The sequence below is a fragment of the Malania oleifera genome, chromosome 12 (assembly GCF_029873635.1).
Source record: "Malania oleifera isolate guangnan ecotype guangnan chromosome 12, ASM2987363v1, whole genome shotgun sequence".
NCBI lineage: Eukaryota > Viridiplantae > Streptophyta > Magnoliopsida > Santalales > Ximeniaceae > Malania > Malania oleifera.
In genome coordinates this window covers 4,877,632-4,904,693 of record NC_080428.1, presented here as the reverse complement: position 1 = coordinate 4,904,693, position 27,062 = coordinate 4,877,632, and the positions used below count along the sequence as shown (strand labels likewise).

The 27,062-nt window shown below is 36.7% G+C and overlaps 1 protein-coding gene across 2 annotated transcripts; it reads right to left on the bottom strand.

Annotated features, from left to right (window-relative positions):
* Window positions 1-1,711: 1,711 nt before the first annotated feature.
* Window positions 1,712-27,062, bottom strand: LOC131143774 (extensin). Of its 2 annotated transcripts, none has more exons than XM_058092086.1 (3): window positions 26,672-27,062; window positions 25,827-26,570; window positions 1,712-2,056 (listed from the first exon to the last, which is right to left on the bottom strand). In XM_058092086.1, the coding sequence occupies exons 1-3, from the start codon at window positions 26,757-26,759 to the stop codon at window positions 2,025-2,027; spliced, it is 864 nt and encodes a 287-aa protein (XP_057948069.1). In that variant the 5' UTR covers window positions 26,760-27,062; the 3' UTR covers window positions 1,712-2,024. The 2 variants fall into 2 exon arrangements, with proteins under 2 accessions (XP_057948069.1, XP_057948070.1); XM_058092087.1 differs by lacking the exon at window positions 1,712-2,056 and adding an exon at window positions 14,846-15,273.

Genomic DNA, 27,062 nt, shown 5'->3' with positions numbered 1-27,062 from the left:
TGGTATAAAATGATTTATAAAAGTTCTAGATTGTAGTGTTTTTCCTTTGTTATGTATCAAAAATGTTTTTGGGAAACTAAGCTCTATAATTCTTTTCTTTGTCATTGTATAACTCACATTTTTAGCTTTTTGTTACCTTTTACATATAATTTCACTTTCAAACTTCTTTCAACTTCTTTCCATTGATGTTAAATTTGCCACTAGAATATTAAAATTTTATGATCTTATGACCTAAAATTGTAAAATGATTTTAGTGACTTATAAACTTTTATATATGGTACAATTCCTATGGGGTCATGATCCAAGTCTTACTTTTTGGCATGAAATATTTGTGATATAAGATCCTATATATATTGCAAAATTTTAGATGCATTTTTTTAAAATAACATTTAATATATTAATTTAATTTTGCCTAGCAACTTTTATTAGCTCATATCATATGATTGTAACAAACTCCTTATAGCCTCTCCTTAGTTTGAGACATAAGTACCACATGTTAGCATCAACTTTTTATTATTTATCTTGGTTAAAGAAAAGAAGAATTTTCCTCACCGTTATAAGTTCATGTCCTTGATCCATTTTGATTGATTGATTTCATCCCAATAAGAGAATTCTACGTCTATTTTCCCAACTTCCTTTATGCTTTGCTTAATTTTTAATCCTTATTTGCCTCAACTAATCTTTTTAAAGTTTAATCCATCGTTTTTTGAAAAAAAAAACTTAAAAATTTATTTCTTTCCTCCTCAAAAAGAGTATTATATCTCTTGAAAAGTAACTTTATAACAATGTTTACTGAAGACAACTTTAACATGGAAAACTTCGCTTGGAGAGTCTTATGATCCCTTGGCTTTGATAACATTTCTTTTTGTAATTCTCTCTCTCTCTCTCTCTCTCTCACACACGCGCGCGCGCGCACACACACACACACATACACGTGTGTGGTTAGTTAATAAATAATTTTTATCCTAAATTGAGTTAAAGGAGTGATAGGCCTACATTTCTAATTTGGAACCGAAACTATTTTTAATTTATCTATTCCGTTCCCAAATAACAGGTCAAAACTACCATTAGCATTTTTAGTATTAGTTGTGCTCTTATTTTAAGGATGTTATGTTTTTCTTTTGTTTTTATCACAGTAACATAGTAATATAAGTTTCAAGAGGTAATTTTGTTTCACTTGTAGCATGGCCTTATTCCAAGTTTTGCCCAAATTTAAATTTGGTTTCTCTTCCTAAATTAAAATGCTATGATTTGGACAACTATTTTATCACTTGTTTATATTCCCAATAAAGATATTTTTAAATTTCAAATGCACAACGACAATAATTATACGGAGATATAGCAAAATGTAGAGAAAATTTTCTTTTGTAATTAAAATAATAAGTATATGACTCATATATCCTCTAGGGGACATACCAATAGAGCTTGGAGCTATTGGGAGATTTTAGGTTCAAACCTTAAAAGCATGAGGGAAGAAGTACATTAATATAAGAGATGGAATATCTCTCATTGTATAGCTTAGAAGATGGAACTTAGTGGATCTTATGAACCAAAAAGAGAACTACATGACTCGCATCAGCTGATGATATGAAGGAGATCATCAAAATTAGAGCATTTTTAAACTTCCAACATGCTCACAATTAATGCAAATCATTAGACTGCCCTTTAAGTTAGAATCAAATACAACGACTAAAATATAAAATCATGCATCTTTGATTAAAGTCAGCATTAAATACAAATTTATTGGTAGACATATGTTCATTGATACTGCAATTAATGCAGTATGTACATTTCAAACAAATATAAGCATATCCATGTACAGATGAATTTCGACACACTAGTCTAATGAAAAGACAACCAGTGTAAAACCCTAATTAATTAATTGATTTTGTATTCACAAAATTTAAGTTTAGTTCACTATATATATATATATATATATATATAATAGAGAGGGAGAGAGAGAGAGAGAGAGAGAGAGGTCCTTATAGTGTCTAGGTCTCCAGCGAAGGAAGTAGCATTTTTAATCAATAGTAGATGAAATGGCACCCATCATAGCCTATGGAGTGGAGATAGAAAGGAAGGTAGATTAGTACAAGATGAATGATAAATATAAAATTTAATATAAAATTAAAAAGCCATATTATCAAACAAAAAAAAGGGTAGTAATAAAACATCACAATTTAAATAATTTTAAAAATTTGGACAATAAAATAGGTTTAAGTTGCATAAATTGAATTGATTATATGACATCACAATTGATTATATATTTTTGTCTAATGAACATTCATGAAAGGTGGAGACTTGCAACCATCCTATCGAGAGGTTTTGGCGAGATTCTAGAAAGATTGTACAACTATCATTTCATAGCGTTTTGGTTCCTTGAGGGCATGTAGAAAGAGTGTGTGCCATTGTTTGAGATTCCTTTGAACTTTAAATCTTCCACATGTCTATTCTTGTATTGTGGGGTCAAAGGTGTGTTTTTTCAAGGGTATTCAAGTTTCAAATCTCTCTTTGGGTGCTTTTCTTGGTGACTTTCTTGAATTTCTTTTCTCTTTCTTCCTCCCTATACAAGTGTTCTCCAATATTTTTGTGTTCCTAGTCTTGCGCACTTTTGTATCACCCCAAAGTTGATAATCTATATGTCACTAGGTGAATAACTTCTTCGACTTTGTAAGGGTCCTCCCAGGTTGACCAAAGCTTTCCATATTCTTCAAAAATTTAGGCCACAATGGATTTCCTAAGTATAGGTCTCCTTCTTCATACAAATGTTCTTATATTATTCTATTATAATACTGGGTGGTTTGTCATTGATAGGTTGCTAGTCGAATTCAACAAGTAGACTCTTGCTTCATCAAGGAGATCCAAATTAGCTTATAAATCCTCATCACTATTCTTTGGGTAAATTGATTTCAAAATTGGGACAACAACCATTAGTTTCAAAAGGTAGGTTAAAGGGAGTCTCACCCATTGTGATGCACCAATCATCTAGTAAGATCAAAGGATCACAGGAAGTTGGTCCATCCATATTCCAAAAGCTCCTTTAATTATAGTATTCAGTGTATAAAGGATGATTAAATTTTTCACCTTTACTTGACCAATTGCTCATGCACAACTCACTAAAGGATACCAAATACATATATATTCAACTTGATACAAAATTTTTTATACCTTTTTTTGTAAAATTATTTACCATAATCCATTAAAATGGTTCCTAGAATCTTGAAACTATAGATCACATATTTATAGATAACATTTTTGGAAGCATTCTTTGATATTTGAGCTAAGTATTTTGCTTCGACCCACTTGATTAAAGATCCACTGTCACTAAAAAAGTTTTTGTTGCCTAGTTTTATTTTTGAATGATCCAAGAAAATCCACTCCTCAATAAGTGAATGGTTAAGGTACCGAAATTAGGATTAGGAGTACTGTAAAAAAATGAGGTATGTGCATATGCCTTTGACAAAGGGCCATATATATTTTTTTTAACAAAATCTATGCATGCTTTCTATAAACTAGGATATCAATACCCTTGGTGGAGTATCTTGTATGTAATTTGCTACCTTTGGAGTGATTACCACAAATTCCTTCATGCATTTCCTAAAGAACACAATGTGCTTCCTTTGGTGACAAATGCTATAGGTATGGAAGAGTATACGACCTTCTGTATAATTCATTCCTCATAAGAAATACCAAGCAACTCTCCAAATGATCTTCCTAACTTCACACATGTGAATAGGAAGGCTCCATCCTTCAAATAAAGCAACATGGATCTTCCTAGCAACTAGTTGTTTGTACATGCACCATTGTTCAATCTCCTTCTAGTGTGCTCCCTTGAGTTAGTTTTAGTTGTCATAGTCCTTTTGATTCTAGATGGCAATGTTATTGCTAATTTTGAAAAAAAAAAATGGCTCACCAATTTTTTAGCCTTGAGGATTGAAAATATTCAAAGGATATGAATTGTGTGGTTTCCCCCAATGCCAAGGTAAGTATTTTATCATTACTAGTCCTTTGCTTCAAAATTCCTAAGCAATTGGTTCATTGCAAACTAAGAATCACTTTATGCTTCCAAGTTATCTATTCCCAATATTGAGTATTGAAAAAATGTTTTATACTCTCCTTCATTATTTGTGACATTGAAATTTAACTAAAGTGCCAACTATGTGGTCCTCTAGTTGAGGTCAACGAAGATTATGTTGTGTAAAACCCCCAAATATGCACGACGGAATATATATTTGTAAGTAAAAGGATCAAACACACAATGTAGCACTTTAATGGTGAATACAAAACAATGCACAACCACAATAAGTAAATGAAAGCAATAACAACAACAATGACACCAAGAATTTCGTGGTTCGGCAATGCCTACATCCACGGGAGCAAACATCAGTAAGGATTCACTATCTTCTTGGGTAAATTACAAGAATAATACAAGAATCCTCTGAATTATCTCAATATACATCAACCAACACTTTAAATATATCAAATATGACATATATATAGAGTTCCTGGAGGTTTTCCCTTCAAACTCCAACCATACTAACATTCCCCATTCAAAATTTGAAATCTACGCTGGGTGTCCCAAGCCAAACTATCGACAGTTTGGGCCAAACTATCGATGGTTTTAGAAAAAATGTATTTTTTTTGAATTTCTACTCCAAACTGTCGATAGTTAGAGCCTCACTGTTGATGGTTTCCCTTGCTGCTGCTTGATTCCCTTCATACTTTCCCTTTGTGTATGCTATCCACTCAGTATGTGAGCCATAATTCACAAAAGATCACTCTCATTCCATTTTCATTTGAAGTGGGTACCCATCCACATACAACTTCCACACTACCTAATTTTTAACCTCGCTTGATTTTGAACTACAAAATATGCAAGTACATTCACTTTTATTGTGGATCAGGGTTGATATTATATGTTAAATTTATTTACCTCTAGGATCTACTTTACTAATCCTCCTAGATCTTTTGCTTTTGCGGTACTTACTTACTTGTCACATTGATCGGTCAAAGCGAGCTTTTGAGTATGGCCTTAACTTCTAAGATGAAATTATCAAGGCATGGACCACTTCCTTAATTCATTGATACTTCAATCTTGGGCCATTTCCTCAATTAAGACTATGCTAACAACCTAATTGGAAACAACTAGATAGAAGAACAAAATTTCTCCAACTATGGTATGGTGAGAATTGAGGGAGACCCAAGGAATTTTTTCAAAGTCTTGAAAGCAATTTGATACTTCTTTATTCATTGCAATTCTAGCAATTTTCTATATGTGAAGGAAAATGGTTGGCCTCTATAGCACTAAAGATGATTCTTCCAAGAGTTGCTACTTGTTTTGGACAAATTTTGTACTTTATGTATATTCTAGGGTGCATTTATATCAATTAAAGCTTCTAAAATTTTTTCCTAATAAGACATCAAGGGCATAATTAATTGGGTTGGACTAGTGTTTCTTTAGAATTCCAAAGGTCTCTTGTAGGTTTAGTATGTGTTTTTCCAAGATACAACTATTTGTCAATAAATCATATACATAAGATTCCACATTATAGTCCTTAAATAACCAAATTTACCAACCTTTAAAAAGTTTCTTTAGCATTCTTCAATCCAAGTGACATCACCTAGTAGTATTATGTGTCATTTTCCTTTATGAATAGGAAATTTTCATCATCTTTAATGCTATATAGATTTGATTATAACAACAAAATGCATCTATAAAACTCAACAAAACATGCCCTGAAGTAGCATCAACCAATCAATCTATTTTAGGAAGAAGAAGTAATAATTCGAGCATGCCCTATTAAGGTCAACAAATTTCATGCACATTTGCCATTTCCCTAATGCTTTATTAACTAACACAACTATCGGAAATACAATCATGATAACTTACCTCTCTAATGAATACTATAACTAGGAGTTTCCACACTTCCCTTTCTATAAGTTTGTTCCTCTTTAGGGAAAATGTTCTCTTTTGCTGCAACACTAGATAGCATGCATATTGGGTCTATTCCAAGGTGGTGTGTGATGAAATTAGGGTTTATTCTAGGAATTTATTTAAGTGAAAATGCAAAAATATCAATATTTCTTTCTTTTGCCTCATTTTCAAGTTGGAAAAACTCATACTTTGCTGACGAGGTTAACTTTATGTATAAAATTTTCTTCCTCTCTATTGGTTGAAATTTGTTTTTCTACGATGGAGATTATAGTACTCCCATAGTTAGTATCTTTTATCATATAGTTTTCGCTAAAATAAAATTTCCAAGCTATCACATGGTCTCGTTATAGCTCTTTGAACTGAGTCAAAGCTAGGAATTTCATTATCAGATCATAGATTGTAATTATTGCTTTAGTATGGTTTTGTCATGGCTGTCCTAAGATTGCATTGTATATTGATGGGATTTTGACTACAAAAAAATCAACCTCGTTACGACTTTGCATGGATTGGTCCTAAAAGCGACCAATGAAGCAATTGTTCCATGTCGGTGCATAGTTTCCCTTACAAAATAATAAAGTTCGTAGTGGTTTAAATGATCTACATTGATTTTCATATAACGAGACATCCCCATTATATATATCACTCCCATTATCAACTAGCACACTTTTCACAGTATCATTTGTAATGGTTAGAGTGACTACCAAAACATCATCAAGTTATAGTTGCAGCCTTTTATGATCTTCGCTTGGAAATGAAACGAATGATCCAAAGTTGTTAAGATCTATCTTTCCCCACTTAGGCACTTTAGCATCAAATGAACTCTAGGTCAACACTTCCTAAGTTGAAGCCAAATCTTCCCTACTAGGTTCGTAGAAAATTATGTGAATAACCACTGATACTATATCTTTTTCACCTAAATTCTCTCAATTGGACTACATAGCTTAAATGAAGCTTGTTAATAAGCCTTCTTGGATAAAGGATTCAATTGCATTCTTTAATAGCATGCAATCTTTAGTGTTATGCCCATAATCTTTATTAAACTAAAAGTGCTTCTTCTATTATTGCCTCTGTATTTCGAGTCTCATTGTATATAACCACTAAAGTCTTGGATCATCCTTGATGTGCATCACTATCTAACCTCTTAAAGTGTTTAGAGGAGTGAAGTGGTTAAAGCTTTTCTTTGCTATTTGCTCCTTTTTGGATAAAGGCTTATCTTCTTTGGTTTTTCTTCCTAGGATGATTTTAATTTTTTAGTAGCTCTTTCATCCCCATAATCATATCTCCTATGTTTAATTTCTCCTAGCCTACTCTACTTCTTCAACATTACAATATCCTTTAACCTTTTTAACAATTATTGAAAAGTTCTGTGAATCTTCTTTAAAAGGGAAAATTTTTTTAGAAAGTTTTAGCCCATACATCATGGTGGCTATAGCCACTCATTGTTATGATACGTGAATCAATAACCCTTCAAATTGGAACATTTAAGGTATTCCCTTGAAGATTTCCTAGGCCTTTGACACGACTCCATAACGGTCAAGGACATATTTCTCACATGTCAACTAGTGACAAAGTCACTTATAAATAGGTTACTAAACTGTTTAAATGAAAAAATGGATCAATGCTTTAAAACTACCATGTCTGCACTAACATTTTGAGGGTTTAGAAACATGCAATACATTAAGGCAATTGATGCATTACGCCACACCCTTAGAGCTTGGAATGTCTTGAGTATGTCCATGAAGTTTGTCGTGCCATCTATGACTCCATAACCAACATTAGGGAATTGGTGGGTAAAGGTTCATCATTATTTCCTTTGGAAATTACACTTCATTTTTTCCATTTCATATTCCCAATAGATTATCTATAGGGATCTTTAGTGGAATTTTTTTTCGTTGCACTCTCTAGCTTCAAGTTTTCTTTGTATAAGCATAGATTGGTTGTTTGGCCTTTACACCTTGTGGTGTTTAAAAAGTGCTAAACTCCCCTAGGATTCAATCACCTTATCTTCACCTAAGGGTTGTGGGTTTGCTATCTTTGCATCACTTTTATTTTTTATTTTTTATTTTTAATAAATTGGATAAATATATTGATCAAGTGAAAATATATACAACTATGTTGGGCATACCCAGGTTATCTTGTTACCACACTGACAATACAAGTCAAAAGTCCCGAAATACATCAAACTTGGGCATACCCAGGGGTCAAGGAACTGGCCAATCACACTATCAATACTCAGAGATATCCCAAGGACAACAAACATGCCCAATAATATCAAACTGAGAACATGTCAAATTTATCAAAAACCGCCCTATAGATATGTCTTTGTATGGCACTAATTAAATCTATAGGAGGAATAACACGATTATCGAATTTTTTCCTATTCCTAGAGTGCCAAATAAAATACACAGAAGTAGCCAAGCCAATTTTCTTAATAGCAAAGCGAACTCCATTGCCTTTTGCTTCTTTATGTAACCATTTCACCGCTGCCTTGATTGAAGTCATGGCCCTTTTAATTCCCATCCACTTCCTTATGCAACCCCACACTTCAGCCGAGTATTTGCAGCCAAAGAAAAGGTGATCAAGAGTCTCCATATCACTATTACAGAAGGTACATCTTACGTCAATCTCAACTCCTTTTAACTTGTCACAAGTTGGAAGCTTTTCCTTCCAACCCAGCCACAAGCAGGAAGCATACTTTGGAGTAGTTCCATTATACCATATAGACTTTGTCCAAGACATGACTTGGCACTTCTCCCTCCAAAAGTCATAGAGTGTATGTGAACCTCTTCCCATTCTTTCCATAGTTTCTATGGCAGCAACCACACTCCCAGAATTTAGTACCAGCTGGTCCTTGATTTCAACCAAGTTTTTTAATAGGGGGGAGTCATCTTTTTTAGCTACATCATACCATATTTCGGCCTCCTTCAAGTAGAATTGATGGATCCATTTCGTCCATAAACAATCCTTCTTTGCTTGAATATTCCACAACGCTTTGGACAACAAAGCTCTATTCCATGTCTTGAGGTCAACCACACCCGAGCCACCTTCTTGGTTTGGCTTGTAGATTTCCCTCCAAGCAACCAAGGCCCTCCTTCTACCACCCTATAGGAATACACGACATAGCTTGATTACTTGGTTTAGAACATTCCCTGGAATTGGGAAAATAGCAAGCCAAAAGCATTCTATCCCTTTGATAATTGAATTAATTATTTTTAATCTACCAGCAAGCGTTAGAGTATGCCCAGGCCACCCTTTAAACAACCCAACAATTTTATCAATAAAAGGCCTATAGTGGGCGGCATTCAGTTTAGAAGACAACAGAGGGACTCCCAAGTATCTGAAAGGAAATTCACCCTCTTTGAATCCAGTTTGATTTAAGATAACCTCCAAATCTCGTGGTTTCATGCCAGCCTGATACAGGTTTGATTTCAAGCTGTTTGCAGAGAGACCAGAGCACAGAGAGAATTCCTTCAAGCACTCCATTAGGTAGCCAACTGAAACTGCATCTCCCCTAGAGAACAACATGAGATCATCGGCAAAGGCCAAGTGTGTAGTCTTCAGTTCGTCACATTTGGGATGAAATTTAAACTTAGCTTTACCCTCCAATGATTTGAGTAGCCTTAACAAGTACTCCACACAGATAACAAACAGTAAGGGAGACAAAGGATCACCTTGCCTAAGCCCCTTCCTCCCCTTGAAAAATCCATTGAGCCTTCCATTTAGTGATACAGAGAAGGGAGTCGTTGAGACACACTCCATGATCCAAGAGATCATTTGATCAGGGAAATTTAAATTCACCAACATATCCTTCAGGAAGGCCCACAAAACAGAGTCATAAGCCTTTTTCAAATCAATTTTTAGTAGGCATCGAGGGGAAATTCTTTTCCTTTTGTACCCTCTTATCAGTTCTTGCACCAGGTATATATTTTCCACCATATTTCTCCCTTTGAGAAATTCCGCTTGGGCTAGGTTTATTAGATCTTCCATGCATGGTTTAATTCTACTAGAGATCAATTTAGCAATGACTTTATACAGAACATTGCAGTAGGATATTGGACGATAATCACTTACTGTACAGGCATGACTAGTCTTAGGAATTAAAACAATAGCAGTATGATTTATCTGTTTTTAAGATTTTGCCACTTTGAAAGAACTCCTTTACTGCTAGATAGAATTCATGGCCAATGGTATTCCAAGCCTTCTTATAGAAACCTGCAGAGTAACCATCAGGGTCTGGAGCTTTATCATTCCCAATACTGAACAAAGCCTCTTTTATCTCCTCTTCTGATATAGGTCTTAACATGTCATTTCTTCTTGATTCATTCAACACAGCTCCCCTATTTACTACCTGGGGATTTAGCTTTGAACACATCTCTTCAATACCCAGAAGCTGAGAATAAAATGTCACAAACTCGAATGCCATCTGATCATATGACTTTGTAAGTTCACCATTCTGGTTCATAACAATAGAAATATGATTTCTGCATTTGTTCCTTTGCAGGAGAGCATGGAAGAAAGAAGAGTTCCTATCACTGCACCTCAGGAACTTACACTTAGCTACTTGAGATAAAAACATCTTGTTAGCATTTTCCAATCTTACTGCTACACCTTTCTTATACTGCATCTCCTTTTGCAATTGGAGGCAAGTAGGGTCATCATGTAACTTACTCTGAATTTCCAGGAGTTCATTACTTGCCATCTCAACTCGTATCGAGATATGGGAGAAGTGGCAAGCATTCAGGGATCTCAAGGGCTTCTTCAAAGCTTGTAATTTCCTAACCAAACAATACTGTCTGCACCCATCATAGCATTCCTGCCAAACTTCTCTAATTCTCTACTGGAACTCAGGGTGGGTTGCCCACATATTAAAGAACTTGAAAGGAAGTCTCCCCAAATCCAATTCAGTAAACAAGGACACTAGAGAGATTGAGTGATCAGACAAACTACCAGGAAACTAGTAGTGAACCTAAGAATTCTAGCCATTCAAATACCAAGCCTGATTAACCATAACTCTGTCAAGCTTACACCACACTCTCCCATTAGACCAGGTAAGAAAACAACTTGAAGATTTCAAGTCAGTCAAGCCAGCCACATTGAAACAGTCACTAATGTCTTTCACATCGTATACTGATACCGGTACCCCATTTCTTTTCTCCTCATTATTCAAAACACAATTAAAATCACCTAACAGCATCCAAGGCCCAGTAAAGGCACAACTAGTTTGGGAAATGTTAGCCCTTATTGTATTAAATCCATAGATGAAACTCATAAGGCATTCATTCGAAGTTACTTGGCATTTAACCAAGCAGTGTATGGCTTGCTCACTTTTATGACATACCTGCATCTTCACCTTCTGGGAGTTCCAAATAATTAGGATTCTTCCAACCCTATATAACTCAAAATTATTCACTTGTTCCCACCCCCTGAATTTCCTGCTCATTATTTTTTCCAATTTTTCCATAGATAGTTTTGTTTCCAAAATCCCCATAATATCCAATTTATTTTTCCTAATGAGATCCTCGATCCCTTTTTGTTTTAGGGGCATATTAAGGCCCCTAATATTCCAAGTAGCTATCTTCATTATGCATTCTGGGGGCCAGGCCCCCCTTTTTTTTTGTTTGTTGAATTGGACCACTACCCTTCTTTCCAATTTTTTTTTTTTTTGGTTCTTGACAGCAGCATTTCCTTCATTTTTGGCTTTATAAGTTTGACTTGAACAACCAACTTTGGTACCTCCACTAGCCTTTGCAGCATATTCCTCTTGCCGAGGCATAATTCGACATGGATCAGGATGGCATTTCACATCATTGCCACAAGTCCCAATATCAAAATCCCTTTAAGAATCAACAGGAGTATCACTAGCTCCACCACCCTGCAGCCTAGCATTTCCAGAATTTTTAAGGACCAAGGCATCAAGGCCTTCATTAAGGATCCCCCCCAAAGTAGCATTACAAGCCACCTCAATCCTCTCCATTATCAGAGAAGATTGAGTGCTCACACAATCAACCTCAGGGAATAAATCACACACCCGACTCATCTTTCTACAACCCATCTAGTCTAGCATAGCTCCACAGATGGAATTAGCTAGTGTGTCAGCCACATACACAGAGGACCCCACCTTTTCTTTTCCTTTATCTCCCTTAACCTGTTTCTCATTCAGATTATTAACATTTTGGCATCCATCCTTTGGCATGTTGCTTTCGATTTCCTTTGGCTTTGCAGCATCTACATACCTTTTCTTAATTCCAAAAAAGTCAGCAGTGTGCCCAACATACTTGCAGTGAGTATAGAACTTGGGTAGGTTCTCATAGACAACTTCTTGCACCATTTCCTTATCATCAGGGAGGAATACTTTAACTGAGATTTTGATCTTCTTTGCAACATCTATCTCCACAAGCACTCTGGCATAAGAGATTCTAGCTTGCATCATAGTAAGCTTATCAGCACATATTGGCTTACCTAGCTCAGAGCAAATCCTGCCCAAGGCCAATGGATTCCACATCTTTATTGGAATCTTTTTCATATATAATCTTAAAGTGGTCCTGTGCTCATAACCAAATTGGAACATCTTAGGCATCTTTTTCATATATAATGTTCTACCCTGAATCACATAAGGTGCCTGTTGCAGAATCTTTTTCAACTCTTTTTCCTTCTGAAACTTGAATACTACCCACTCATCTGCATGTTTAATATAGTTAACCCTGACCTTCCACGAATCGACCAAGGTACTCAAAGTATCTTTACCAGGGAGTTTCCCAGCAAAGTAGCCCACAAGACACTTCTGGTATGAATCTTCCGGCTGAGATAAATCAGACAACCTCAGTTTTGCTCCACTACCATCAGACTGAAACGCAGGAATGGCAGTACAACAACTAGGGTTCCTGTTATTTGCAAATAGCTTAGACCAGGGGACCCTTTTGTCGTTCCTTACTATTGTTCTATCTTCATTCACCTTCTTTCTAATATTATTATCCTTCAAACCATCATCTTGGTCAGCCTGGACATTTGATTCCACACTGACAGAATTCTCCACCACCCTATCTCCCCACGACTGGTTCTTACTACTTCCATTTTCATTCATGCATCTCTCTGAGGACTCCTCACTTCCCACAAGTCCAAGTGATTCCAGTATCCTTTCATTCAAAACCATCGGGGTGGCCTGAATCTGTTCCGCAGTCATTTCAGACTTCTAGAAGTATTCCAAAGGGCTAGCATGATCATCTCTCTTGTTCTGTAGGCTATCACACAGTGTTGTGGGCGGCAGAGGTTTGCGCGACTCCAGAAACCTTTTCTCTGCTTCTTCCTCTAGTCTCTCATATTCAGCAATAATTTCAGAGTCCTTTTTTTTGGCCTACTGCCCTCTCCTGCCCCCTTTAGGAACAATAAACCTAAGAGCATTTTCAATTACTTGCTTCCTACCTTCTTTGCTTTCCATTGCAACTTTAACCCAACTCTTTGAACCACCAGCCATCGTCCAGGGAGGGCTCAAATTCAAAATACACCAGGCGGGAAACCCAAAATTTGAATCACCGCACTCCAAACTTTTCCATACACGATCCAATAGGGAGAAAACGTTTCCAGCAACCCTCGGATGGATTACACACAGGATTCCTTTCCAGTTTCAACCAAAACACACGATCAGACCAAGCATCCACAGGAAAGCACCTTCCAAGAGAGAAAGGAGAGTATCTCTCTCTAACTATTCTATTGTGTGATAATAGTTTTTGAACATTCTATGCTAGTAGCTACATTTTCTCTTGCATAGTTTGGAACTAATCTTGCATAAGAACTTGTTATGAAGTTACTTCTTACATAAAATTTTCTTATCTAGAGGGTTCTCCTCTACAATAGAACACTAAGATCAGTGTTCACACTCGTCTTCTCAAATTGCTTTAGCAAGAATGTGAGAAAACCATGGCTATTCACTCAATGTTCACCACAAATGGTGCCAAATTTAGCTTTTGAACTAAGTTCCTATTGTAATAACCTAAGAAATTAATCAGGGTCTTGTCGACGAACACAGGTGATTCGTCGATGAGGGTACATGAGGATCTCATTGACGAGGATACTTCTCGTTGACGAGAAGATACCGAGAGGGGGGGGTTTTGGCAGTCTAAAAATCATCGACGAGGGGTTCAGGTTCGTCGACGAACTTCTTCAAGGACTCCTCGATGAATCCGGATCTATAAGTACTTCTAAAACTGTATTTTCGTGAGCAATTGCGCAGGAAATCATCCTCTCTCTCTCTCTCTCTCTCTCTCTAAAAAGTTCCCCTTCCCTTCTCTCTTCAATCCTAGCTCTGTTTCTCACTAGATCGACGATCTGAGGCCACCACGACGCTCCTAGGAAAGTTCTTTGCAAGTGTGTCGGAGTGGATCGTTGGTGGAAGTGATTCGAATTTCATCCCAATCTCAGAGTAAGACATTTTATTTAGTATTTGCCTTTTCCATAGTTATAAGAAATGTAGTATACGAAGAAATACTGATGTTTTGTTCTAGGAGACTTTGTTTTCAGGGTATTGAGCAGGGAACCCTGTGGGTGTAAGGCCAGAGTACAGTAGAGACTTTTTAGAAATTAGGTAAGGGAAATATGCTATGCTAGAGATTTTTTATATGTATAACAGAAGATTATGAATGTATATTTACAAGCATGTGGGTCAAATTATTATTTTTACAATGAAATTACAGAAATATATTATGAGATTTTAATTACACAGTTGTGTGGCCTGAGTTTATTATAGTTTGGCATGATTGATTATGTAATATTATAGATACTCAGTTATACAGATTATTTGCAGAAAATGAGACTTATAGTATTTCTCAAAATAACATGATTTCCAAACCATAACACTTAAACAGATATTACGGACAGAAATTACAATTATTACAGATAGATATTACAGACAGACATTACAGATATTATAGACAAACATTACAGATATTACAGATATTCCAGATTTACAGTGTTATGGTTGCTTTGAAATCATGTTAAAATAGCAAGATATATATATATATATATATATTTATATATATAGTATTACACAGCATTAGATCCCAGAGGAAATTATAGACAGATATATATACAGCAGAGCACGGTACCGTTGCTATTACAGATAGAGTGCAACCACATTACTCAGATAGTATGTGGATTCCGTCTAACCGTGCCAGGAGAGATTGCAGTCTCCCCAGCGAGCTGGGTTGAGGTGGCCGGTTAGACGATGTTAGATTTGAAGATTGCCTGGAGAGATTGTAGTGGGCCAGATTGGTAGATATTACAAATATAGATTGACTTTCCTGGTAGGCTAACCAGAGTAAGTCCAGCCTACGGGCCGCAGAACCCTGTTATGAGGGGTTAAATCATGACATACAGATCCCAGGGTATAATAGAAGTTCCTATGTGCAAATATATCACACAACAGCAGTTTATATTATCATATTAGCAGTATGTACAAATAGCAAACTCAAATACACAGTTGTACATTAAACTACATTACATATGTTCTGTACAGTTTATCAACTTACTCATATTACAATATTAGTATTATTTCAGTATATTAAATGTGTAACTCAGCGGCCACACACTAGTAATAGCATATTTCCTCTTATTGAGCGTCGTCTCATCCCAGTGACTTATTGTTTTTCAAGTGATCCAGTTAGGCGAGCAGATCAGGCTCGCAGGTAGAGATTATTTTGCATTGCCACACTGGAAGGGTAGGTGTTTATAAGATACCAGTGTTTTGGGGTAGTTTCCAGATTGTGGTGATGTCATTGGGTTTTTTGGGTTGTAAATATAATTCAGAATATTATAATTTTCTAGTATTGTATATATGACAGTTTACAGTTTCTTGTATACCGTTGCTAAGGTGTGTATGACATATAGAGTTTCCTCAGTGCTCCTTCAGCCTAGGATTATCAGTAGTATTTCGTACAGATAGTATTTATGATTTATATAAATAGAGATAAAAAAAATGTTTAATAAGTAGCAAGTCGTTACACCTATGATGTGCTTCCTACTAGTCCTTTTGGTTAATAACCTATGAAATAATTGGGGGTAACCAAAAAGTTGGTGCTTCAGAAAACCCTCCTATGCTTAAGTGAGATGATGCTTTCACATAGAATTCAATTATATGCGAGAGAGTAAGATAATTCTTACTTACATCTTCCTTTGTCCTCCTGCTTATCTTATTCTCCTCTTCTGGGTTGTTGTTGACTTTTTGAGTCCAATCCTTGGTTTTGATTATGACAAACTGCATGTTACTAATGTGTGTGCCTAAGTACTTGAATAGGTTAATCATTCAGATCATACACATGAAAGTGAAGTGGAAGCCAGAAATGACTTAAAGCATATTCTCCTAGCTGATTCCATGAAAAGTCAAGAGCAAAAGAAGAAGATATTTTTTTTTTAATTGTATATATATTTTTGTTTCATTATTTGGTATGTAATAATTTACGGTCTGTAATAACTGCATCACATGCATAATAGGTATTTATGCTTAACATGACCGTAGATTGACCATAAGGAACCAAATGACCGTAGGGCACGGTCGATCGACGCCAGATTTTTGGGGTTAGCTCAAAAAGGCCTTAGAAAAGACCCTTGGTCCTTACACTAGCACTTAAGTTTAGCCCCTTTATCATATATTCTATCAGGGTAAGTCATTTTTCAAAAATAAGACTTAGGTGGTAAATTGTTAAGAATTCGGGCGACCGAACCTTGGCGTTGAAAATGCCTCGGTTGACCGAAAATAGGAAAGTCAAAGTGTTAACATGATTTCGGGCGACCAAACTAAAAAGAACGTAATGTTCTCAATCGATCGAATATTTAAACTTAAATTTTCCAACAACTCGGGCGCCTGAATTTCATGTTCAAAATACCCTTGGGCGACTGGACATGCAAGTTTGGCAGATCGAACTTAGGTTCAGGCGACCGAACCTTGGAGATTTTGAAAATCGCCTAGTCCAACCACCCGAACCTGTCCTCGGGCACTCGAACATGGAAAAATCACTTTTTCTCATGTGTTTGTTCAGGCGACCAAACCTAGGGCTCGGTCGACCGAAACTTTCGGGTTGACCTAATTTTACCGATGGTTAATTGGGGTAAAATAGGGTTAATTTTATTAAATACATTTAAAACAAATTTAATAATTCCCTTGGTGTCTCCAATGATCATAATTTGTGGCATGTCTATATATATGACCTCATTTGCTCAGATTAACAATGAATTAACAAGTAGATTAGTCAGATATTCTCTTAAATTTTCTTTACATTTTTTATTGCACATCTTTTAAAAACAAGCATACATTTCAACTCTCTTATATTCTTGCTTTGCCAAATCTTTTAAAAGAAGAGAGAATTCCATCTATTTATCCTCTTCACTTGCAACTCATTGCAACATAAAGAGTGATTGTGTTGCATTATTGTGAGCTTACCTTCATATACTTCATAAGATTAAACTCTCTGATACTCAGCATTTTGAAAAATATTTTCAGAGTTTGTTTAGAAAGTTTTCCAAAGCATTCATTCAAAACATCATCTGGGAAAACTTAGTATAGCTTGTAAACTTTGACATCTTCATTCCTAGATCTAAAAGCTTGCTTAAATTATTTGAAAAAACTTGTTTTGCAAGCTTAAACCCTAGTATTTGTTGTGCTTATTATCTGATAAATATCTATTGAGATTTTTACTTAGGGTTTCATTGCTCCTTTGATTATGTTTAATTTCTAGATTATTTGAATCAAAGGAATTCACTCTCACGTATATACAAGTATATACCCATTGGTTGAGAGTTGAAATATTGCTTAACCTAATCTCACTTGAGCATAAATATCCTAACATATGTGAGTGCATTTATTGATTGTGCGTAGTGGTACATATCTGTTTAGTGTAAGAAGCATATTTGTTTGTACGAAAAATTTCATATCTGTTGTATTCCCGACATGTGGTTGAAAGAGGGAAACTTGCACTGTGAAAAGTCCTGGATTGGTTTAGATCTAGTTAAGAGAACTAGGTGCACCATCCTAGTAAGGTGTTGTATTATGTGCCTCTCCACCCGTTAAGCGAGCCATAGTGGAATCCTCTCACTTGTGAGCTTGAGGCAGGGACATAGGTAGTATTGACCGAACCTTGATAACATATCTGGCACAACCTTTATTTTTCTGCACTTTCAATTTCAGCACATGTATGTTTTACATTTGATTTATTATATGCAGTACATGTGTTTGATTGTTTGAATATCTAATTGGGTTTACAATTATATAGACAGACCCTAGGTTGTGTATTACTGCTGCTGATTTGGATAAACCTAGGAATAAATTTTTAATACCTGATTCACCCCCCTCTTGGGAATACACCAATTCCAACAGTTGTCTTGAGCAATTACTGAAGGGCAGATATTATCATGGACTCCCTAATATTACCTAAGTTTTACACTTGCAATCTAGGAAACCTTCCATTATCGAAACACATATGTTCTATTGTTTATGGTGTGGCTCTTACACTTTGGATTTCATAAACAAAGAAGGGAGAAAAACATAAGGGGGGCAGCACAACAGGGACTTGTCGATGAGTGCCCTGTCCTTGTCGACGAGTAGATCCCGAGAGCAGAAAAATCTCAGAGTTCTAGAGATACCAAGAGCAGAAATTAGGCTCGTTAACGAATGCCTTGTTCTCGCAGATGATTGTCTTTCTCTGGATCGTCGACGAATTCCCTATACTCGTCGACGAGTGCACCTGGGTTGCGAGCAATTTTTTGAATTTTGAATTTGAACGTTGGGGTGGTTGGGTAATTGGAGGGAAACCTTCGAGAGATTGTTATATATGTCGTGAGCGTGTTTTGACAGTGTGTGTGATCATTTGAGAAGTGTATTGTGTATTTTGAGATTTCCTTAGTGAAATTCTTGTGTCATTTCTTCCGTGGATGTAGGCTTTGCCGAACCATGTAATTCTTGTTATTATTCTTGTTGTTTATCATTTTCTAGTTGTGTTTCATTTGCTTGTTGCATTTTTATTCCGTTGTGCATCATAGTTATCCTATCCATATCACAACAAATTGGTATCAGAGTGAATGTTGTTATGGCATCAGGATCGGCTTTTGTAAGATTTGACATCGCCGAATTTGATGGAACCGAGAACTTTGGTTTATGGCAGAGGAGAGTGAAGGACATTCTTGTGCAACAAGGAATGGGAAAGGCATTACTTGGTGTTCAACCGGATGGAATGGATGAGGCAACATGGGGAGAATTGTAAGCAAAGGCCGCTTCCACAATACGCTTGTGTTTGGCCGACGAAGTACTCTATCGGATGATGGAGGAGGATTCTCCAACGGCTATAATGGCAAAAGTTAGAGAGCTAGTACATGTCCAAATCTCTTAATAATAAATTTTTTCTTAAGAAACGTGTGTATTGGCTTAAGATGGTTGAAGGATCAAACTTAGATCAACATATTAATGCCTTCAATTAAATTATTAGTGATTTGATGAGAGTTGATGTTAAGTTTGATGAGGATGACAAAACTTATATGTTGTTAAACTCTTTGCCCTTAACTCATACCTATGAAAATCTTGTGACCACTCTTACGTGGGGAAAAGAAACTCTTGATCTTGAAGAGGAAACAAATGCTTTGTTAAATTTTCATCAAAGATTGAAAATATGTGATGAAGGGGAAGAACTTGTGGTAAATAGTAATAACGAGCGAGGCAAAGGAAAATCCAAACATGGATCAAATCAGAAATCTTGAAATCAATCCAAGAAGAAGAAAGAAATTCGGTGTTACAAATGTGGTAAAAAAGGGCATGTGAATACGGAGTGTTTGGATTGGAAGATGGGAAATTCTGGGAAACATGAGGGTATTTCAAAATCTGTGAACGTTGTTCAAGAAGGAGGTTCAACGTGTAGTGAAGGTGATGTTCTATTAGTTTCAGCGGGGTCGGATAATCTAACGAACTCTTGGATACTTGACTTGTCATGTTCTTATCACATGATTTCGAACAAGGAGTGGTTCAGCACTTACAGGTTAGTGAATTATGGATAAACTCTTATGGGTAATGATGCTTCTTGCAAGATCATTGGTATAGGAAATGTAAAGATAAAAATGTTTGATGGTGCTGTGAGAATGTTGTGTAATGTAAGACATATACCAGAGTTGAGGAAGAGTTTGATACCACTCAGTACTTTGAATTGTAATGGCTTAATTACAAGTTCAAAGATGGAGTTCTGAAGGTATGAAAAGGTAATTTAACTGTAATGAAAGGGCAGAAACTTGATGGGAATATCTACACATTGTAGGAAACTACCATTGTAGGTGGAGTTGCAGCCATAGATGCTGAATCAGATGAGACTGTCTTGTGGCATATGCGTCTTGGGCATATGGGGGAACACGACATGAAAGAACTACACAAGAGGAAATTGTTGAAGGGCTTGAAATCATGTCAGCTGAAATTTTACAGGATTTGTGTTCTTGGAAAACAAAAAAGGGCAAAGTTCATATCAGCTATACACAAGATAAATGATATTCTTGATTATGTGCATTTAGATGTTTGGGGCCCGGTTAGAGTTGCATCAAAGGACGGACATGTGTATTATGTGAGTTTTATTTATGATTACTCACGGAAGGTCTGAGTTTACTTTATGCGTTTCAAATCATATACGTTTGCTAGGTATAAGATTTGGAAGGCTGAAGTGGAAAACCTAACAGGGAGGAGAATTAAATACTTAAGGTCGGATAAAGGGACAGAGTACATTGATTCTCGGTTTATGGAGTTTTGTGTGGAGCAGGGCATCAAGAGACACTTTACAGTTCGCCGGACACCTCAGCAAAATGGTGTGGCAGAACGAACGAACCGAACTCTTGCTGAGAGGGCTCAGTGTCTTAGATTAAATGCAGGACTATTGAAGAACTTCTGAGCCAAGGCAGTGAGTATGACTTGTTTTCTAATAAACCGATCACCAAGGGAGTCATTAGAGGGTAGGGTGGCAGAAGAGGTTTGCACGGGAAATGCAGTAGACTACTTCGAATTGAAGGTATTTGAGTGTCCAACCTATGTTCACATATTTAGTGAGGAGAGGTCTAAGCTTGACCCAAAGTCTCATCATTGCATTTTTTTGGGATATTCAGAGGGTGTAAAGGGGTACAAGCTATGGGACCCAGTGGCAAATAAGGTGGTGATCAGTAGGGATGTAGTCTTTGATGAGAATGCTATGGTGAAGTGTACTTAAGAGTGTGATGAATAGAAACAGGAGCCAAAAAGCTGGGACCATGATGAACATGTTGTATAGGTGGAGTTGGAAGCTCAGGGCAACAACAATGTTCATGGTCCTATGGTTGTAAGGAACTCTAGGAAACCAGCAAGTCGACAATATCCCTATATGGAGATTTAGAAGCACTATCAAACCTCCACCAAGATATGAATTTGAAGAGTTAGTATTTTATGCTTTGCTTACTAGTTACAACGATCCAACTACATTTCAAGAGGCAGTGCACGACCAGGAGAAAGATAGGTGGATGGTTGCGATGATTGAGGAGATGGAATCACTACATAAAAACCAAACTTGGGATTTGGTGGAGCTTCCAGATGGGAAGAGACCGAAGGTTGCAAATGGGTATATAGGAAGAAGGAGACAATTTCAGAAAAAGGAGAGAAATTCAAGGTACGGTTGGTGGCAAAAGGATGCTCACAGAAGAAGGAGATAGATTATGATGAAATTTTTTCTCCAATGGTCTGATATACTTCTATCAGAATTGTGTTGGGGTTGGTAGCTTATTATGATTTTCATTTGGAACAAATGGATGTGAAGATGACATTTCTTCACAGTGACTTGGAGGAACAAATCTACATGATACAGTCAGAGGGATTCATTGAACCGGGAAAAGAAAATTTAGTTTACAGGTTGAAGAAATCTTTTTATGAGCTGAAATAGTCTCCAGGGCAATGCTATAAATGGTTTGATTCTTACATGATCAAGATTGGTTACAAAAGGTGTGAGTATGACTGCTGTGTATATGTGAACAAGCTTGAGGATGGTTCTCTTATTTTCTTGTTATTGTATGTGGATTACATGTTGATAGTTGCAAAAGATTTAACTGAGGTGAATAAGTTAAAGGACTTGTTGTATAAGGAATTTGACATGAAGGATCTTGGCTTGCCCAAAAAAATACTTAGGATGGAGATTAGCTATGATAGAACTGTAGGGAGATTATGGCTATCTCAGGCTGGTTATGTGCAAAAAGTGTTGGAGAGGTTTAGCATGATTGATGCAAAATTGGTGTGACTCCTTTAGTGAATCATTTTAAGTTGTCTACTGCAGGTTGCCCAAGTACGGATGAGGAAATCCGAGACATGTCAAAGGTCCCCTATGCTAGTGTTGTGGGGAGTTTAATGTATGTTATGATGTGTACGAGGCCAGATTTGGCTCATGCTGTGAGTGTGGTAAGTAAGTTTCTCTCAAATCTAGGAAGGCAGCATTGGGAAGCCATCAAATGGATACTCAAATACTTACATCGGGATATTGCATCATGTTCGGCAAACAACAGGGTTGTCCTTCAATTATGGGGTTTGTAGATGCTAATTATGCTGGAGATATGGATGATAGAAGGTCTATAACATGATATGCATTTACCCTTATAGGAGGACCGGTATGTTGGAGATCCATGGTATAGTCTCTGGTAGCATTATCCACGACTGAGGCGGAATATATGGCAATTGCCGAAACTACAAAGTAAGCCTTATGGCTTACCGGTTTAGTTAGAGAGTTGGGATTACAGCAAGATGGAGCGGTGTTGCATTGTGATAGTTAGAGTATCATTTTCTTGACGAAGAATCATGCTAGAACCAAGCACATTGATGTGAGGTTCCACAAGATTCGAGAATTGATTCGGGTGAGCTTGTGTTGGAGAAGGTTCACACATCTGAAAATGCAACAGATATTTTGACGAAATCAGTTAGTCTTGAAAAGTTAAAGCATTGCTTGGACTTACTCCATGTCTCAAATGATAGAAGGGAGACAAACCCAACCAAGTGGTTCAAGTTCAAGGTGGAGCAATTAGATATGTTTTTTGGGATTCTCCTAAAGGGCGTATAATCGCCAAGGTGGAGATTTTTGTTTATGGTGTGGTTCTTATACTTTGGATTTCATAAACAAAAAAGGAAGAAAAACATAAGGGGGGCAGCACAGTAGGGACTCATCGACGAGTGCCCTGTCCTGGTCAATGAGTAGATCTTGAGAGTAGAAAAATCTCAGAGTTCTGGAGATACCGAAAGCAAAAAATGGGCTCGTCGATGAATGCCTTGTTCTCGTCGACGAGTGTCCTTCTCTGGATTGTCGACGAATTCTCTGTACTCGTCGACGAGTGCGCCTGGGTTGCGAGCAATTTTTTGAATTTTGAATTTGAACATTGGGGTGATTGGGTAATTGGAGGGAAACCTCTTAGAGACTGTTATATATGTCATTCTGGGCATGTATTGATAGTGTGTGTGATCATTTGAGAAGTGTATTGTGTATTTTGAGATTTCCTTAGTGAAATTCTTGTGCCATTGCTTTTGTGGATGTAGGTTTTGCCGAACCATGTAAATCTTGTTATTGTTCTCACTGTTTATCATTTTATGGTTGTGTTTCATTTGCTTGTTGCATTTTTATTTCGCTGTGCATCCTAGTTATCCTATCCATATAACAACATGTTCAAATAAAATCCAATTTCTACCAAACAATGCATTATATATAGATTCTAGTACAACAAGGAAACTCATGGAAGACCCCTTGCCTAATTTTAACTCAATGTGACAACTCTTTGAATCTTAGGAGCTATGCCAAAGCTCCATACATCTGGAGGGATTAAATCCTATTCAAATTTAGAAAATTTCTTTAGCTTCATTGAGGGCAAGATTTGGTTACATCCTTATGATCAACTAAAACCTTGTTACTAGTCTTACCACTTATAAGGACCATCATTTACAATTAGTTAAAATGGCGCATCATATATATTAATGTCTTCTTAAATACTTGCCAAGACTATAATGATTATTGGATCTATAGTTTTGTTGATTTGAATATTAACTTGATATGCCCCAAGTTCACTCTTAAGCTAAATTTCATGCTTCCTTGGCTTTAAATTATGTAGGGATCACAAACATAAGTTTTTAATCAAATTCCGGGATTTGAGGATTTTGCTATAGCAATAGCAAAGGAAATTGTCGTCTCCCTAAACTTCTAGCTCAAAATCAACTTCATTAGCACCAATCTTCAAGGTGGAGCTTAGGCATTTGTTCAATAATGCATAGTTGTCCTGTGCTCTTTCTTGGGCTACTATAGTAGTCAAAGATTAGAGGGTAAATCAAATTCAATTGTGAATGTATTGATTTTTTATGAATATGTCTTGCTCAGCCGGTGAATAATTATTCTATAGCGATTTAGTAAAAGGATCAATATCAACTTGCATGGTACACCTGTCTATTCTTAGAAATTTCAATAGTTTCTCATCAATGTTATCTTGTACCACATTCTAGAACATGGCGCTCTTGTTTCGTGGGGTGTGCAAGTGTCGTGCCATTTGTAACATGGCCTTCCTCATACAAACTTTAATTGTTGAGATTTAATGAACAAATTAAATCTAATATTTGGCCAACCATAGTTTCTTTATATCAAAAGTATAGGTTCCAACTATGGAAATGGTCAGATTATTGAATCTACATATAGTTTCTCATTAGCTCCACATAAGTAGTGGGCTACTACCCTACAAATTCAGCCACATCAGTTTTATAGTTAGTGTTGATAATATGTTCCAAATGTTGAATTGCTCCTTTGATTTTCTTCTCTTAAGATGCTTTCACATCTAGTAGTTATTTCAAAGTTTGAAGAGATTAAAGGATGTCTTTCTCTTGAATTTTGTTTCTTAGAAACTTAATTCATCTTATATTCATTATACATATTCAATCGTCTATAAGTTACTAACCCTAGAAAGGTTTGTCTTATGATTACAAAGGTCTAAAAGAAAGAAAAAGGAATATTGAGAAAAGGGTTTAAGGCTCCATTTTTGTTTTATTATCTAGGCCGTTGTAGTTGCTTACGATGCATACTTTATAAATTTGAGAATCAACTTGTTTCTAATTAGGTTGGGTTTAAATTATTTAAGTCATTATACATCTCATGCATTGAATGGTTCTACTTTAAATTATGGAAAAAATACATCCACCTTCTCCATTAGATTCAAAATAATTTTTTCGTTCTTTTGAATAATAGTTTGAAAAAGTAAATATGATGATCCTCCATGTAAGAGATAATGTAGTGTAAAAGAAGAAATAGAAGTAAACATTTAAATCTTTTTTTTTTCTTTTGAGTAAGAATATAAAATTGAAAATTTAAATTTATGTAAATTTGAATAAAATTTGTTATAATTTTAGATTATATTTTATTTAAATCTCCAAATTTAAATTAAAATTTCAACATATGCAGACCCGTACATCTCAACCATCACTCTTTTTACTAGGTCCCAGCAATTATGAATTTCAGATAGTATATCAAACTCCATATGTTGATTAATTAATTCTAGGGCATAAAATATATAATTTTTTATTATTAATCATTAAAGCTTGCATTGTTTGATCTTTCAAACTTGAAATGAATGCATAAAATATAATACAAAATTGTATTGAATTTTATTTAATCTGTATAAATCCAAAATTAATTCATGAAATTCACGATCTCAAGCACAATTTTACACTACATTTTATGCCTTTACACATTTAATATGAAATAATTATTTATATTTTAGACTAATAATATATATCTATGCATAACTATATATGGATTAGAATATTTATAAATGATATATATATTTTCATTATAAATTTGAAAAAGAAAGCGTACGAGTAACTTTCCTAATGTGAAGAAGAGGAGCTTACTTGGATCGACGCTGACTAGCATTGCTGTGCCGCCAAACTCGCACGTGCCGCCCGCAACCTTGGTTCGTTGCCAGTAACTATTGAACGCGTACGACGCGTGCGCTAGCAGCGTGTTGGGCTGGTAGCACGACCCACTGGGCTGAATGGATTGACAGTCCGCCCCGGACCCACAAGCATAGTCCATGGCCTCTTCAATTATGGGGTCCGGCACCGACGGCTTCGCAACGCACCACAGCGTGATGGATGGGGTGGCCCTGGGAGGGGGCGGCCCCGTGGGCGGCGGGTACACCACCGGTGGTTGGAACACCGGTGGGCTCGGAACAAATGTGGGAGGGCCTGGAACAGACACCGGTGGGCTCGGAACAAAGGTGGGAGGGCCTGGAACATACGGAGGCCCTGGTGGGCCTGGAAAGATGCTGGGTGGGCTGGGCTCATAGTAGGGTGGGCTGAGCCCTGATCCAGGCGGATTTGGAAACATATCGGGGGGATTTGGGCCCATTGGGCTTGAGGGTGGAGTTTGGATGGGTAAAACTGGGTGCGGAGCGAAGGGTGGGTAAGTACAGATAGGAGGGGGCGTGGCGTCGGGCAAGGGAATGGGGGCCAGGGCGTCGAAAGGAGGCAGAGAGAATGGGGAACTCACGCCGTAGGGTTGTGCGTTTGATGAACCCAGTTTGTTTGTGATCATCAGCGACGAAATTGTTGGAGGCTTCGTGGCTTTTAGCGGCGGCATTGGTCTTCTTGCATCTGCTCCAGACCATAAATTAATAAATCATCGCATAAATGCATGGAGAAGACGGCGATGATGGAAAAGAATGATTGAGGAATAATAAAGGATGGGTGCTCACCGCAGAAGTTGAAGGATACAGCAGCAATAATAGGAATAATAAGAGATGAAATGCAGAGTCGTCCCACAAAATCCCTTCTTATTCCCATATCACGAACAGGTAGGCGAAGTCTGCAGCAGTTGCAAGCTCTTTGGGTTGGCGTGTGATCGATGGAGACCCACACCACGCACAGGTAATAATATGAATTGAAGCAAGCAATAGGGCAAGGCAGGGCAGGTGTCTGTAATATATATATAATTATATGTGAGGGATATCTTGTGGGGATTAGTCTAGGTGATTCTTGGCGACCACTTTGGAGTATGGAGGGTGATGTTGTTGCTGGAGAAGTGTATCTGAAGAAAATGAAAACGTTTGAGAGAGGGAGAGACAGTATTCTCTGCCTGAATCTGCA

What these genes read in the sequence shown, in the direction of transcription:
- LOC131143774 (XM_058092086.1), bottom strand. Translation starts at nt 26,759, where the DNA reads ATGGGAATAAGAAGGGATTTTGTGGGACGACTCTGCATTTCATCTCTT. An exon ending in TGTATCCTTCAACTTCTGCG is followed by an intron (nt 26,571 to 26,671) that starts GTGAGCACCCAT and finishes GGTCTGGAGCAG; the next exon opens with ATGCAAGAAGACCAATGCCG. An exon ending in GCTAGTCAGCGTCGATCCAA is followed by an intron (nt 2,057 to 25,826) that starts GTAAGCTCCTCT and finishes TCCACTCCATAG; the next exon opens with GCTATGATGGGTGCCATTTC.